A 17,974-nucleotide genomic window follows, 5' to 3' on the forward strand; every position below is an offset into this window, starting at 1 on the left:
ACAATATAAAATATGTTCTACTTTTTTTTCCACACGATGAGCTGATGAAAATAATAGGCAACACAGCAACCTATATTATGTGCAGCAACAAAATAGAATTATAATTATTAATGCGAAGTAGTGAGCAAAATCACCCAGATATGTGCTCCTGACAGGATTAAATTCACGGCATGCAATATCAAAATCAATGAAGGTCCCCGAGAGAAATACATGACGCTCAAATAGGACTTTTTATGCAGAATAATAGTTTGCTAAACCCAGTATGACATAAACAAAACTGATTAATTAAAGTATGAATAATTTGCATGACCCAACAGTGAAAACCCTGCTGGAGCCACTTTACTGCCGTTTTTCTCCAATATTCTGATTTTGGAGACATGAGCCGAGTTTTTGAGAATATGAGAGACAAACACGAAACAATCACTCAATAAACAGAATCCCATTGTGTCAACAAAGACAGCAAAAAGAAAAAAACAACTGTTATGCCTGCAGTCATTTAACACTGATGAACAAAATTGATATTAGATATGACAAAACATTTCTCCACTGTTTCCATCGGGTTATATATTGTCATCCGTAACAGATCAATTTCTTCTTCAGACAACTTGGATCAAAAACAAACTCAGTGTGACTGAAGATTTGTCAAAGGCTCACGACTATGTGACATATTGACCTTTTGAGTGACTTTACTTTGTGTTATTCTATTTGTATTTTTTTATCATCACATACATACAGGAGATTCGTCCTCTGCATTCAACCCATCCTAAGCATTTAGGGAGCTATAAAGCACCCGGGGATTCTGACACGTGACTTAACAGAATTTTTGTGGTTTTAACTTTTCATTGCCCCGATGAAAAACAATGTTAAAGTGGAATGTTGAATTTGATGGAAAAAACAGGCTTTGTGGACGGGACTAGAGGCTCTCCTTAACTGCTGTACTTCAGTTGGATTGAACATCACACTGTCCCATTGCACACAGTGTAAAGATACATATTTATTCAGGAGTTGAGGAATACAAATAGTTATTCTCCATGAACCTTTCATCCCAATACTGTGCATAACATGCTATTTGGGAGTGTGTGTGTTCAGAGCTGGTTGAGATTGATGCGAGTGTACGGTCAAGATTTCAAATTCACAAGAACCAACACAATTTACATTTGAATACAGAGGGGCTTGAAGGGCAGTACTGATTTAAAGCACGACCAACAGCGGACCTGCAAAATGTCCCCTGACAGCTCGCCGGTCCACTGTTGGTGAATGTGTAACGCCACCCAACCCTCTCCCTCCCCCTCCCCCTCCCGCTCCCTCACTCCGTCAATCTTCCCCTCACTGAAATAGAGCGAGAGTGTAGAGGGCAGAGAGAGGTGGCAGGATGAAGGGAGACTCAGGGATGGTAATTGTGCACTTTATTCCTCATCCATTCACTTCTTATACCCGGCTAATGTGATATTGGACAGACAGCTCTGCTGGACACCTGCAAACAGGAAACAGGAGTGATTGAGGTCTGTGTTTGTACCAGATTCTGCAGTGAGTGCAGCGACAGTGTCGCTCCACGGTCCAGGTCCTATGGAGTTGTAAGCCTGTATCTGAACCTGGTACTGGGTCCAGGGATTCAGGCCCTCTACTGTGGTCTCACTGGTCCCTCCTGCTGGCTCCACATCCTCTGTCCTGTCCTCCCCCTGGCCGTCTGTCCTCCACAGTCTTAGCCGGTACCCCACAGTCTCTGGACTGCTGTTGTACTCGGACTCTGGAAGAGGCTGGAGGGTAACAAAAGAGCAGATTAAAGAGAGGTCATTCCTGTTTTTGTATTTTTTAGTGACTATGTTTAGATTACTGTCATGTTTACAGATAAAACTGTGTGTATTAACTGCTATATATGGTCATGTTGTCAGATAATGTTATCTGCTGCATCCTAAACCTGGTGAGAACAGACAGCACAGTTAAAGGAGCACTCCAAATGATCCTTGTTAGGTCACACATGTTTAAAAACATCAAACAAATAAAAAGTAGTTAAGGATAAGACTGAAAGTAAACTAAGACTTAGAAGATATCTACTATTTTCACGATCATTTCAGAGGCAGATTCTTTTTTAATAATGTAAACCTTGTTCCACAAAAGCTTAATAAATGAGGGCCAGTGTGCCAATACTGATCCGTGTCTTATAATTTATCAGCACTTGACCACTCGGTGCCATCCTTTCACTTGGTGAATTTAATTAATTTTGACTGTGATTGATGAAAGAAGAACTATCTATACAGAGAAAGAGCTGAAAAGGATGATTGAACGAGAAACCAATTTTGGTAAAATTATAATTTGGTTAACGTACAACAGCGTGTTGCTCTATGAAGCAATATGACACAGTTCCTCATAACTAACATGGAGTGATAACCCGCCTGTACTTATGAGAAACATTAAATACGACATCAGGTCCTTACCGGAGTGGAAAAATACAATACACACACAACCAAAAAGACACACATACAGCACATTCATACACTGTATTCATCCGATACATGCTAGACAGACTAGACAGTGCTCAGATACTCTGACACACGTACAGTAAAATACCTAAAAACAAGTATAACCCTAAAAAAATCATCTATTATTCATTTTATACTTAAAAACACACCAAGATGGTGTGGGTGTGGTTTGATCAGATTTGGTTGAAAGCCACCAGGTAACAAAAGCAAACAACCCACCAAACTAATTGATCAAATAAACTTTCATTGTTTGACAGAAATATGTGACCCAACCTTTTCCCAGCAGGGCCCCGCCCACTTCAAACCAGTGCGAAAAGCAAGGACAAAAAATAAAAATGTTAATGTGAAATAACCAAAACTGCTTTAACTTTGTCAGAAAATGTTGGGATCATGTAGGACCCCTATAACTCCTCGTAACAAGCTGACTAAGAAAATACGTTTTTTAACGGCCTTTAAACCCTAAAATAAAGCCTCTATGAGATGAACCTTTTGAACTTTGGTGCTCTGCAGTGGCAGCATGAAAACATACCCAGAATGGAGTTGGGTCCTGACAACACGAGTGGAATATCAAGTTTAGATCCTCACAATGTAATATAAACAAAGATACACACACACACACACACACACACACACACACACACACACACACACACACACACACACACACACACACATATGAAAAGGCGTTACGTAGCTCTAAAGAATATGGTTATTTATGTGACATGTCTAACTTTAAAGTACATCCTAAAAACCTTTTACTGTCTTCTCCCCTTTGACATTCCATCCCCTGATCTTCTTCTCTCCATCACCCTCTTTTCCCTGTTTTATTCACACTTTGTCATCCTCTCTTCGCTTCCACTCTCATTTCCTGTCACCCTCCCTTCTTCTGCTGTCCATACTTTTTCTCTGTCACCTCATCCTCCCTATTCTGCCCGTGAACCTCCACGTCATTATGCATTGCAGCCAAAACCACCTATTATTCAGTGCCCTAAAATCACATTAGTGAGACGTTCAGTCCGTCCGCAGCATACAATTCCATAGAAGATTTTCACCAACATTGTACAGTGGTTGCTCTGTGCTGCGCTGCAGATAAGGAAGTGAAACACCCAGTTATTTTAAATACCCCAGTGATTTAGCTCAGCTTAGCATTTAGGAGCTATAATACAGAATGTCACATTAGCTTTATGTCCTTAATATGCAGCTTAGAATAATAGCCTTAGCTAAAACCATTGTGATGGTTTCATTACAGCAGAAAACCTAGCAAAGCTCAGACTGGGCGCTAACATGCAGGTAGAATCCCATTAGCATGCTGCACAGGTAGCCCATAGCACTTCAGTGTCTGTGTCTGATTTGACAGGCTCTTTTTCTCATTCCAACTCTTAAATGGAAAAATACTCTGCTCTCCATTTATGTTATAATAGAAGAGCGGATGGGGGAGTAAAAGAGAGAGGGAGGGAAAGACGAAGAGCAGGAACAAGAGCAAAAAAGAAAAGACAGTAAAGACAAAATTGCATTGCAGTTTGTGCTGCTAGCAGTCCGCGCAGTGAATGGAAAATCTGACAGATTAGCGTTAGCACTGATAACAAGGAGAGACACTGATTATAGGCTGTCAGCCACTCAACCTGTTCAGTCCTGCTGCTAGTGAGTGCACACGCACGTGCACATGCATACAGGCACTGATATTAAAATAAGATCAAATACACAGATATGAAGAGCAAAGAAAATCGTCATGAGTCAAATTAGCACTATTTGAATGACCGTAAAGGGGCAGAGAGAGGCTGAACTGTTTTAAAGAGGTAAGTGTGTCTCTATGCGTGTTCCTGTATTTCAGTACCTTCCAGTTGAAGCGCAGGCTGGTCTGTGTGGCAGACAGCAGGGTGAGGTTAGAGGGGTGTGTGTCAGGGGCAGCCTGCAGGGTTTGAATCAGCCTGGAGGGGGCGCTCATGGCACTGGAGCCGACAATGTTCACCTGCCGCATCCTGAACCTGGTGAGAGCAGAGAGCACAGTTAGAGGGACACACCGCACTGATTTTACACACCACGTTTAGTTCATTTGTCACGAGGATTACTACTCATCCAGTGATAACGGTTGCATGATGTCTCCTGGAGGGTGACCTCCAAAATTGAAAATAATAACACCCTAATGATGTCATACTGACTTTATCAGGGTGTAGCCTCTTGAGGTTTGGAGACTTTCTAACAAAAAGCATACGTTACACATTGGGGTTGCGGAGTTTAAAATATGTGGGTGTTTACCAGACAGGGAAGGTCTAACAAAAAGACGATATTGAGCTGCATTGTGGGTAATGTAGGATCCAGTGTTTTTAGAGCTCGACCCAAACTAGCCTCTGCTGTTTATATTTCGACATTTCTTCTTGAATCTGTCTCTTTTGAGTCCACCAACTTCATCACAGTACAATACTAAATGGCTGGATTACCTTTCAGAACATAATAACAAACAAATTCAGTTCATAACAAACGGGTCTAAAGGTGAACATGGGGGTGACAATTTTTACATGCGAGCGGTGCTTGTCTAATATTGTTAACTGAGTAACAGAGTTACTGTAGAAGCAGTTACTTTATAGGCGTACAATTGCGAGAGATCACTTGACCCAATAACATAGTGTAATGCACTCAATCAAAATATCATAGGTCATGTCAGCCAGATGACCAGACTTCACAGTTAGAGTGAAGAAAAACTATTTTAGACCTTTCAGGGCATTTGTTATATTTATGTTATTTGCTTCACAACTGAAACACATTTTACTAGATGGCATCCTTCAGCTGGAACTCTCCACCAGAGAATTTCTGAAAAGGCCATTGGCACATTGTTAAGATGTCTGAGAAAAAGAGATATAACCAAACAGACTCGGTGACAAACCCACACACACATGCAGCCACGAGGGAGCATTTGTTACTTTTGTAACTTCTAAATGCAGCCGTGCTTCGGTGTGGGTGTGAGTGATAAAACGTGTGAGAGTGCAGACTGCAAGTGAGAGACTACATCTATGAGTTCTGCAGGGTGTAAAGAGGGACTTAAAGCAGGGGATATGAAATACAGACAAGTGCATCACTTCATCTAATGTCCCAATGGTGTCGCCTGTGACAACATAATCCCTGTGAGTGTACATCGTGTGCGCACACACACACACACACACACACACACACACACACACACACACACACATACACACACACACCGCAATCCCATTACAGATGAATCCAATGATACAGAGAGCAAGAGGCAGAGATAGACAGATGGACTGATACATGCAGAAGATAGATAGAGAGATGTATAGAGAGAGTGAGAGAGAGAGAGAGAGAGAGAGAGAGAGAGAGAGAGAGAGAGGAGGAAGTGTTGCTGCTGTTCAGAGTGACAATAGATCACGTTTATAAACTGCAAGGGCTCTTCACGGCCCTTGAGCAGGGATTAAAGACACTCCTCTCTCCTCCTCTGCTTGTCTCTTATCCCTGTGTCTCTTCCCCTCTGTAATGCTCTCTGTTGCCCTTCCCACTGTCTCATCACCTTCTCCCCTGCCCTCATCCCACCTCCTCCCCTCCTCCTCTTCCCTCTAGCAAGTTGCGGGAGGGTAATAAGGATCTGCATGCAGCAGCTGTGAAGGTGCTGACAAACAGAAAAGTCTCAGATGGAACTGTCTCTCTGTGAGTCTGTGTGATTTATCTAACTTCACCTGAGTCTTGCAATACTGCAGAAACTGGCGGAGAGTGAGATGTGTGTGAGTGAGTTTGTGTGTGTGTGTGCATGTGGTAAACTACGTTCTTGTGTAGGCGGTGGATGTTTGCTGCTCACCTGTACTGGGTGAACGGCGTGAGGTCAGGTATCTCCAGCGTGTCTGCATCTGGCTGGTTTTCTTTCTCGTAGATAACGCCCCACACCTCTTCCTTTCCATCCTCCTTCATTACCTGTTCATTAAGAGGGCATAGTACGTCACAAAATGTTTTTCCTCCAGTTGTGTTTCAGAATCAGCAGCGAACCATAAAAGGACACGTGCACAAACGTGGACACACGCACCTGGCCTTCTACGATCCATCGTGATATGGCGGTCTTGCCATCTTGACCACGGCGGAACCGGAGCGTTGCGGTCCGAGGGCTGATGTTGGAGATGACTAAATTAGATGGTGCACCAGGAAGTTCTGCAGATAGAAAAACAGAAGGAGTTCTGCTTTACTCAAAGCTATCAAGAACAGCGAAGAATGTTGCTCTCATGCAGCTCGTACTGTATTCTTACAGTACATAAAAGATCTATTGACCAAAACCCGCGGGATCGTTGCGCTCATATCAATGTTTTTTGTGATATTTCAATGGTGAGTTAGAAATCCTTTGAAATAAAATAATTGCTGCAGCAATGATTAACAATAACAATTTATTTGCAAAAAGAATAGAAAAAGAATGAAAGCGCTTTGTTCAAGTAGAAAAAGACTGTAGCATCACGGCATGGAGAATTATTTCAAAGGAATGGATCAAAAGAAATTAATGAAAGACAAAATATGGCTTTTATAAAGAAAATGGTCAGAACTGCAACATATCTCATCTTTAATACATGTGCAATAACATTTATAATAGGAAGAGAAGAATTAGGAAATCATGTCGCCAATAATGACTTAAATAAAATAAAAAGCCTTTAAGTAAGAGTGAGCCAAGGCTTTGCTTCCAGTCCTTTTTTAAAATATGTCTATGTGCTCATGCAATAAAATAAAATGTTTGGTCACAGAGAGAAAAATGTTAATTTCACTAAAGCACAGGCGCTTATGCTGCCGCTGTACGTCTCTCTTGGTCAGAGCAATTTAATTAATATTTCCAAGGTCGACAACACAATACAGAGTGATAAATCTGTACACCAGTGGAGGCGAGAGGTGAATTAAATGCACAGTTCACTAAAGTCCATTTAAGGCCTATAAATGTGTGAGTAGGCTGCAAGCCTCATAAATTATATTTGACCCGTTCTTATTCTAACACTGTTCCATCACCATTAAATTAATGTGTGACAGAAAAAGTGCGATGTGGCTGACCAGCGGTGGCTGCCTGAACGGCACAACCGCTCTGGAAGGAAAGGCGAAGCTGAAAACTAGTGAGAGCTTAGCTGAGAAACCCAATACACCTCAAGTATACACATTTCCACACAGAGCTGACAGCATGGAGCTGACAGACAGTTCCTTTTTGTGTCAGGTGTAACATATCTTTGTATCTTACAGTTTCCTTCCCAAAAAGAACATTTGTTATACGTTATATATTTCAAAATATATTTGATATATTAAAATGTAGAATCAGTAGAAACATCTTTTTCATGAGGATAAGTTGATGGTACAAACCAGAAGACTATTATTATTTGCTCCGGATGGTGAGTTAATTCTTTTTTTTTTTGTTCACCTGGAATAAATCAAATAGGAATAATAATACGTTTTGTATGCACACTTCAACCAGAACTAAATATTCCAATGAAAGGTTTACAACTCCACCTTTCAAATGCCACACACAATTTATAGCTGGCTCTGAATAGACTTCTTCACTGACAGCTGTTGAATTGACTTGGCATTGGTCAGGCAGGCGGCACATTTCACAACTGCTCTGCAGAGTGGGCTAAAATCCTGTTTTTGTTTGTGTGTGTTTTTTATAAAAATAATCTCCGAACAAATGAAAATACACGAGAGCTTGCTTCTGCTAATGAAAACTGCACAATCAAAAATCATCACGATCCACCCCGCTCTGAATTGTCTCACTCATCACAAGATCGAGCACTTCAGACCCACTTTTCAGCCACTTCTGTCCACTATGTTGGGTTGATGCTATGTATCTCTGGATGGTGTAAGTGCTCTGGCGTGATCTACTGTAATCCGTCCAGTTCTGCTGCAGCATCATTATTTGCTGAACATGGCGGAATACAGATCTGTAAAGCCGATGCGTTAAATCAAACGGCGTGTGCTGTAACGCGCCAGAACACTGGGACACATCAGACAGATTTAGTAGAATATCTGTTTGTTTTTTTTGTAAACAGATTATATGACATGACCGGGTCCAGTTATTACGGAAACAAGACGATATTTATTCTGGATACGGCATGGCACGCGTGTGCGACACAACACAATTTTAGCTATCAGCAGCCGTTGCTCCGTAAGTGCATGCAGCAAACTTGTAATGGTTGTAATGTGGGGATGTTGATTTCAGCTGCTATGCTCAGATGAATGACAAAATTCTCTCAACTCCATGAATACATGAATAAATAAACAAGACAAGAATCTATGCTCGGTAGATGTCTCTCTTTCTCTCTTTCGCTCTCTACTTTAGTTCTTTTTCCTAATCTTCAGTCCTCCGTCTTTCCTTCAGTCTTTTGCTTTCATGAATTAATGAATAACCTCTGAATCTATGAACTGTCTGTATCCATCTTGCTTTCACTTTTTTACTGCTTTTATTCATAAATTAGTAATCAGAAAATGTTAGGACAAAAATCCCGCTGTATGAGCAAGTTTTTATCCCTCCATTCTCCTCCACTTTCTCTCAGTCCATTTCTGAGAGACTTTGGTCCTCTGTTCTTTGGAGATTGCATTTTTCTGTGTTCTCTGTTCTTCCCTCATTATGTATCTATCTGCACTCCCTTCTTCAGTCCTGCTCTTTGATTGTCTCTTGCCCTCTCTCTCTCTCTCTCTCTCCCCTCTCTGCTCTCCCTCCACTTTGCCATTTGCAGTTAATCAGCACTAATAATGATTGCAACTTGGCCTTGGTCCAATCATACAAACTCATCATGCACACAAGCATGGCGTGCACATGGTACACACACAAACAAACCACATACTAAAGCGCTCTGTAAGACGCTGTAAATGACTAACTCTTGTGAGTGCCTGTGCATGTGTGTGTTGGTTGTGTGGGTGATGATTCATGGATGCACAGTAACAGCCACTTATCAGCCTGAGGAAAGACAATGGCATCGTGAGGGCTCATCAGTCATATTTACTCTGCAACACACACGCACACACTGGAGAAAAATCTTTCTTCAAACATCCACTGTCAGTGTGTATTTATTGTACCTGGTGGGACTCCGGTGGAGATGGTGGAGGGCGTGACCACGCCCCGCCCTGCGGCGGTGAGCGCTGCCACCTGTAGTGTGTACGCGGTGGTGGAGGTGAGGCCGGTCAGCTGGTACTGCAGTGTGGAGTTGGACAGCGAACGTTCCTCACGACTCGACTCGGCGCCAGAAACTTCCCACCACAACACGTAGCCTGCAGGGTGTAGAGCACACGCTGGGTTAATAAAGGCGTATATAGACACGAGCAGACACGGATACACACAAACACATGCACAGGCACACACGCTAGCGCATAATGAGAGGCGCGGAGCCAAAAAGGAGGAAGGGAGCGCTGGAGGGGTAACTACAGTCAAAATCCCTGTCTGTCCCTACGCATCTTCAGAGTCATGCATCACACTCCACCACCTTCTAACGTGTATGTGTGTGTGTGTGTGTGTGTACGCGGAGGCCACTTGTAAGTAAAGCCCTGGAGAGGGTGAATGGTCTCTCATCTGTCTCCGTGCTCACCAGGGGTTGGATGAAACGCAGGTTGAGGAGAAAAGAGTAAATGTGCAAGGTGACCTTGATTGAATTTTCACTTTCCCGCTCCTCTTTGAGTGTGTAAGCCGACTGTAAAGCCACTGCAGCCTGGTGTTGTTTCTGTGATCTTGTTTTGTAGGTGCCTGATGGATGTTAGCCGTGTCGACACACAGACACATGAGCATACACACTCGATGAAGTGAAGTCGCTTAATTCACAGCAGCTTGTCGTGTTCACCAGCACCATTGTCTAACAGAGCTATGGACGAGCTGAGGCAAAATGAATTTGGAGGGGTGGGGGGGGGGGGGCTTGTGCTCTGTGATGCGCCACACAAACAACACCATGGGTGTTGGGATGCGTGGGATGAGGGCATGTTGGAGATAATGTGAAAAGACAAGCTGCAGAGAGAAGGGATTAGCTGATGATGAATCAGATGTACAAAAACACAGTGTCGGAGACGTCTGTGGACGCCAGACGGAAAAGAAAAGACTAATTGGAGAATACAGAAGAAACTATAAAAGTTTTAGGGTTCCTCTCTCACTGCTGCAGGGACGCTCACTTCCTATATTAGTCATTCTGCACTCTGGATCATAAGGTACTGTACACCCTGTGTTGTTCACTGGAATTACTGTGGAGGTGTGGGGTAACACCTACTGTACAAAAGCACCCTACAATTATTATGCATGCTATAAAAACGAGCCATAAGGATAGTAAACAACATTGGATATCAGGAACACACTCACAAACTGTTTTTAAAGTCACAAGCATTGGAATTCAGGGATCTGGTGGAACGTAAGAGTACAAAGCAGGAAATAATTCACTTCCTGGCAATATACAAAAAATGCTCTTGGACAGAGAGAGGAAGAACTAGACGAGCATGTTGCTGCCTCCTACTCCACTTCAGACATGAAATGTTGTCTGTTGTGTATGTTCACCCTTATTTTTTATATATATGTTTTACATATACATTTTTTCTTTTTTTGTTGTTGAAATGTTCAAAGTGAAGTATATTCAATAGAATTATTTCTGATCCTTATGTGTTTGACTTTCTGCAAGAAAATGCTAACTAAACCTAAAGCTCCCCTCATTACGGAGTCAAGAGATACTTTAAACGGTCTAACCGATGATGATGCCGTTCTTGTCTTCAGGCTCGACCCAGCTGACTCTGAGTGATGTGTCCAAGATCTCAGTGAAGCTCAGGCGGCGAACGGGTCCAGGTGCTGAAAAAATAAATCACAAATTCAGATCACATAAGACGATATTAGCTTTCCAACTTCTTCAGCAGTACGGTTTTTGGAAATCATCCCTCCACACCACCCGCTTGTCCAAGCAGCCTATTACTTTCTGCTCTTCAACTTCACACACCACCTCCTAATCACATCGGCATTGACAATCACGCACACACACGTGCACTCAGGTGCACTCAGGTGCACGCATGCCTGTCATTTCTCATTTCATGTATGGCTCTCTAACCACCCTCCCTGCAGAGCGATTAAGCTATTCATCTAAGACATTCAATAACACTCACACACACAAATACACACACACAGACACACACACACACACACACACAAAAAGCTATCATCAAGCAAGAATTACACCCACCGTTAACCCTGCAGCACGCCCAGCACCCAATCAATACCAGTCCACGGCTGTGTTGGAGTGTGTGTGCACGTGTGTGTGAGTGTTTTGTGTGTGTACACATGGATCCTAATATCCCTTTTCCACTCGATAATTGCTGGTTGTTAATAATTGCTTGTCTGTCTGCCTATGGGCTATTGGGGTTATTTGACGGTGCGACTGTGTGCATGTGTACTCGCAACTGGGAGTGGCAGCTATTATGTTTATCCATGGAGCAGAACGCTATAAATACCAGTATGTCTGAAAACATATGAATCAATTCCCTTTAAAAAGACACAGTGGACAAAAAAGGAAGTAGGGAGGGGGGCTAGGAACAAAGAGATCAAAAGGGAGACAAAAGAAAGTAGGGACCTGAGAGAAAACTGTGTGTACACAGCTGTGCTTCACACTGATAGAAACAGCTGGACTGAACACAAAACAAGTCAATACACTGTCATTATTATTCACAGGAGAGGCTGTTCTTTGTGTTCTGTTCTGTTCACGTTGAAGTGTGCGTTTGTGTGAGTGTGTGTGAACTCACTGTCCTCGTGTGTCTGCAGCAGAGTGGGCAGGCTGCGAGGGCCGTCTCCAGGTGTTGTGAAGCAGAGGGTGGAGCCAAAGTACCAGGTGAATTTCTTGAGTCCGCTGACTAATCCCGTGTGGCGTGAACTGGGGTAGTCTGGGGTGATGGTTACCACGATGGCGCTCTCCGGAGACTGCTCTGGCCAGACCAGCAGCTGTGTTAAGTGAGAAAGATGGTTAGTGGGGACATCGAGGTTCCCAGTAAAATCTACTGAATCTTCTTTCATCCGGCAGGTCGCCTAAAATCTCTTTCACAGTTATTGGCTTGTTGTATTTTTCTATTATTGTTTTTTTTAATCATCATTTTAATCAAGCAGCATTAGCTCCAGGCTACCAAAAATTAAAGTCGAAAACTGCCGAATGCTATTTACAGATTTGTCAAAATGGCAAAACAATATTCATGTTTCATTACCTTGAAAAAGTGTATCTGCAAGTATGAATGTAGCTCTTAACATAAATTCCTGCCAGCAGGCTATTAGCAGTCATAACAACATCTGAGAACAAACATTAAGTTTGATTATCACTCCAACCTAATGAAAAGTGAATTTGTCTCTTTGTAAGAATTGATTTATATTCAGAACCACAGCAGTTTGGTTTGCGTTACTGCGTTATTTACAAAAACAAACAGGGAAAACATACACTTAAATATTCATAATGAGAGATAAGCCACGGGCAACACTGTGATATGGAGCCATATTTATAGTTCCTGGTTAAAACAATAACCGGCTGAGATGTGAAGTTACCGCCAAGTTTTCGTTGGGAAAACAAGTTGTGTATAATTAGATAATTCAAAATGTCTTTTTAATGTCTTTTCGTTGATGAGACATTTACATGCAGTCATTACCTCTGTGTCTCAGTCACTCTGTATTTGATCAAACCTCTGACCTGTATGCACAATGCCGTATCACTCTGAGCCCTCAATGCTTTGCAAACACTTCCACCGTCTCTCCTGCTGTCTCCAAGCTTCAATGTGTTTTTCTACTGTTTTATTTTCGGCACAGTGAATGATGTAACCATAACGGAACCGCATCATTGTTTTTGTATGCATCACTGACGGCATGCAGTGTGTGACCGACGCTAATTTTCTCCACCCCTGTATGACTCCCTATTATCTTGTTGGCAGTGATGTGGAAACTTGAACTGTAGGTCAATCTTCACTCCCATAAATGCACAAATCAAACGTTTCTTCATTACATTTTTCTTTGCCTGATATCAGACAGGATTGTCAACTTGTTACTCTCACTTTTCATCTTCAGTCTCAAACGTACCTGAAACTAACGTCATTTGAAGTCGACACTGATGCGTAGCTACGGCAGGAAGAGCGCCGGGCCACCAGATCAAATAGAAACACCATCATCTCACTTTTTCCAGACTCAGACATTAAGAAATAGAGATCTAACTATATTACTCATCCTGGAAGCCCCGAGACAAAATAAGTCCATTTCAAATGAATGAATGATATTCATCCGTCCAGTGAAATGCTAAACCTGAGATGTAATGTTGATCACAATAACTTCAACTTTTGTGACACTGAAATTGAAGCTGCTGATCATCTGTTTTTCCATTTTAAATACTATTTCTGGGAGGATTTGCAGGACTGGCTGTCAATCAAAATCCAACTACTTGCTCCTCTCATGAGAAAAAATATTGTGTTTGGTATTGACATGAAGGACATTAAGAGTGACATGACATTGACATTTCTAATACTCTAATACGCTAAATTATTCATCCAAATGGATGGAAAATGAAACCCATTGTATTCTGTTTTCAGATGGGACCTTGTGGACAATCATCTCTGTTCCTTTAATGAAAGGAACACATGAAAAGCCTCTCAGAGCTTATGATGGAAAATATACATGATGATGATCCCAAGAGCTACTGTGGAAGAGTGCAGTCTTAATATGATTCATATTTCCTTTTCCCTTGAATTTAATTTATTTTCTATTATATATCATTACTATTATTGTATCATTATTAGATGTAATTTAAGTTCCCTATCTAATGTGTCTCGTATGTTAAGAGCTGATTATTGTGGTTATGGTACTATGCCTTCAATTTTGTAAATGAATTATCTTTAAAAATAAAGAAATATGTAAAAAAGGGACCAGCACTGGCTTTGAGTTTCTCCAGAGTGTTAGTTTCAACACTACTTCCGGGCCACCTTTTATCTTCCACTAGTCTACGTTCTACAATGTACGTTTACATAAAAGGGTTTCTTTCAACTGTCTATATGAAAAGCTGGAATATAATACTGAGGTATTCTGTCCATACTCTAATTAAGAAAGTATCCGTTGCACATTCCTGGCATGTACACTATCTCTGCTAACAATCTCACAATGCAAAGTGTTGCATTTTATAGACAGGAACATTTTCATTGTGAGACTCAACACCCTTAAGTTATGACACAAACATAATAAGTGTCAAAAATCTCAATTACACAGTAAACTCTTATAGTCTATTAAACAGGGAGTGAATGAGTAAACAAGAAAGGGATTATGGGCGCAGCTCAGACATATCGGCGCTGTTTATAGATATTTGTGTATTGATATTTATTATTTGCGGCCGGTAAGGGTCACTATTGATGACACAGCGGAGGGCCTCTTCGACTCTTCGACCCCCCCCCCCCGGGGGAGATAACAGTTCCCGGTGTGTTTGGTTGACAGCTCACGGAACTACCATACACACTCTGCTGCGAACCTCTGGGCCGCTGCTCTGTGGCTCACTTTAACTGTTTTGGATGCTATGCTAACCACTAACAGCTAATGGAACCAACAGTGCACACACTGCCGTACCTCTCTGCAACTCAGTCATTGCTAAGCGGGCAGACAGCTTTGGTGAGTTTCATCTTGGCCGCATACATCACCGCTTGTTTTTGAGTTTGAATGAAGTGTGTTTTACGAAGCCTGTTGGTGTCTAGATGCGCTGGTTGGCCATTTGTGGGTTGTATTCATTCAATCACAAAATACATCAGCGGTTGTTGCAGACACCATATCTAGTTTACTGTTTATTCAGCCAATATGCTTCCTGCTAGTTAACCATGATGTCTTTTTCAGGTGTTGTGGATTGTAGCACAACAACGTTCATAACACATTTTCACTTGAATAGATCTGTGAAATAAGTGTTACAGAAACACACTTATGTTGCCAAATCAAGACGAAAAAAAAAGAAGGTTCTAGATTAACACTGTAAATGCTGTTCCACTGCACACACTGCTTCATCATATCTACAATCTGCAAGAGCAACCCAATCCCAACCACAGGGATCTCCTATTAGGAAAAGGTTGGTGGTACCCAGAGACAGTCGAGCGGCTGCCTCTCTCTCTCTGCCCAAAGGGCAACACACTGCACCCAGTCCGTCATGGTAAAATAAGGTTTTCTATTCTACTTTATTATCAACACAGTACAGTTTGGGTGCAGTGAAAGAGTGCTGATCTGGAACCCTCAAGCATCTGATGCTAGTCCACTTTGATAGGGTGCTGGGATGATTGGGTCTGCTGTTGCTATAGTGACTTGTGCATTCTGAACCAGATTGCAATGGAAACCCAAAGTGTGCCGAAGAACGCACGCAGTAACACAATGCTGTCCCTGAGTAGACTCGAGCACAGACGGAACAACACGGTGGTACAAAAACAGTTTGGTCTTTCTGCTGCAAAGTGTGGAACCTCAGGTAACAGTCGTCATAAAGATCTCTGCGTTTATTTCCTCAATGCCTTTTATATAACCATGATCATTCAAATGCAATCTGTTAAATGAATGCTCTACTCTTTGTTTGTTAGTACGCTCATATTGATACGTCGATAGAAATCTTACGTTGACTTAAACTTCACTCTAAAGAAAATCTGAAGTACGCAAGAAGACAGTTTCAAAGACATACAAATGGAAGACTTGTCACAAGTGGCTCTTTGGTTCCCCCTCCGGCAATAAGTTTTGAGCTATATTATTAAGGGTATTGTATACAGTCAGTGATCTGTGGGGGGATGAGACGAGATGAGGCTTTGCTTCATATCCTCTTTTAATAATATCATTATCTGCTGTCCGCTAACCAGAACAACACAACCGAAGATGAACACCCACATGTGCAGCAGCAGCAGCAGCACCGAGAGGCTCCACTAACTCAGAGTGGTAAAGCCTGTTTTACAGAGGCGGCATCAGAGAGCCACATCAAACAGAAGGAAAGCCATATAGTATTTATCAACCAACAAAGACACCAGCATTCACATTCTCTCACACACACACACACACACACACACACACACACACACACACACACACGGATAGAACCAGTGATGCACAGCAAGAATCTGATGTGTTTTCTTTGTCATGTTAATCAGTTCCTTGGGGGTTGGTTGCCACAATAAAGTGAATAATAAATCACATACCAAAACTACTACGTATAGATCACTCACAGTATTCAACCCTGCTCCCCTTTATCCTGCTTCTTTATTATTATCTCTTATTTCTCTTCGGTCTCTCGCTCCCTATTTTCTCAACACCTCCTCTTCTCTTTCCCCATTTAATCCTCCCTCTCTTTTTTCCTCCATCAGTCATTTTCATTTCTACCTGGAGCTGATCCCTCACTTGGCTGGGCTAAGCGTATGGGTAAACAAGAGCAAGGCAGTGCATTCTGGGCCGTGACCTTAGAGCTGAAAGTCCGATGAGAACTTACTCACACACCCACAGAGAGAAAACGATTTATTTTAGAGCATCTATTTTAATCCAAACTGCTTAATTGATGGAAATAGATGAAGAGATTTGTTTTACGGACTGTTTTTTGGAATCTGATCAAAATGATCCATGGAATGTTGGAATCAAGACTTCAGTATTATTAACATAGTGGCTATTGCATTGTCTGCAGCGAAGCATGTTTAATGTTATTTAGATTTTGGCATCTGGGCAGGGGTTGTTTTTATAAAAAAGAAAAGTATAAATAGGATGACAGAGGATGATGAGAACAGATTTTAAAAAGACATTACATTATTTTGTTCTCATGCATCACAGCCGAGATCCTGCACATACAAAAAAAACACCAAGACAAAGGTCTTTTATCTTATCGAACTTTACAAGAATGGCTGAACATACATCGGTACCTAGCGTTGAACTTTGTGCTCTAACATTAACACACACGCGGAGGCTTACCTTGTACCCCTGGTTGATGCCATTAATAAACTGCTGAGGCGGAGGGTTCCATGTGAAGCGGATGGTAGTCGAGTTGATAGCTAAGACTTCCACTTCCTGCGGAGGTGCTGTGGGAACTAAGCACACACGTAACATTTAGCTGTAATGGGTTCACCACAGGGAAGAGGATGAGTGTTTAGATACACTGGAAAAACATATACGACAACAGACTTGGAGCCCCAAGCTGCAGAAATAAACAGTTTTCAAGGTTACACTTTTACTTTTTCAACAAGTTGTTCTTTTAAATATATATCATACAGCACCATTTTTCCCTTTGATATTCAGTTCATTTTTTAATTTAAAATATCTGCTAGGCTTGCAAAAGTTAAATGCCAACCCCACACTGCTATTCTCTGCTGCAAAATGACCTAATTTCTCAATAAAATTCATCTCATCTATTGTATTTTGCATTCACATATTTTGCATAGTATCAGTTGAGGGATAAGTGAGATACGGGCACTGCCCCTTCAGTGACAGGGGCTGAACAATGACGGCTCATAAATGATGAATTAAATCTATTACGCCTTTCAGTAAGTGACCTCAGGAGGACAGACAGTGG

The 17,974-nt window shown here is 41.8% G+C and overlaps 1 protein-coding gene across 1 annotated transcript in view; it reads right to left on the reverse strand.

Moving 5' to 3' along the window:
- The window catches only part of LOC306695970 (protein sidekick-1-like), a gene marked incomplete at both ends in the record, with an annotated part of 206,754 nt that overhangs the window by 30,799 nt on the left and 157,981 nt on the right, over nt 1–17,974 (reverse strand). The window contains 8 exons of the mRNA XM_079159429.1: nt 1,517–1,757; nt 4,315–4,465; nt 6,292–6,404; nt 6,514–6,635; nt 9,522–9,713; nt 11,161–11,259; nt 12,201–12,396; nt 17,377–17,492. Coding sequence (XP_079015555.1) covers nt 1,517–1,757; nt 4,315–4,465; nt 6,292–6,404; nt 6,514–6,635; nt 9,522–9,713; nt 11,161–11,259; nt 12,201–12,396; nt 17,377–17,492 — 1,230 coding nt within the window. The remainder of the gene's footprint in view (nt 1–1,516; nt 1,758–4,314; nt 4,466–6,291; nt 6,405–6,513; nt 6,636–9,521; nt 9,714–11,160; nt 11,260–12,200; nt 12,397–17,376; nt 17,493–17,974) is intronic.

This window comes from Pholis gunnellus (assembly GCF_910591455.1).
Source record: "Pholis gunnellus genome assembly, chromosome: 5".
In the NCBI taxonomy this organism is placed as follows: domain Eukaryota; kingdom Metazoa; phylum Chordata; class Actinopteri; order Perciformes; family Pholidae; genus Pholis; species Pholis gunnellus.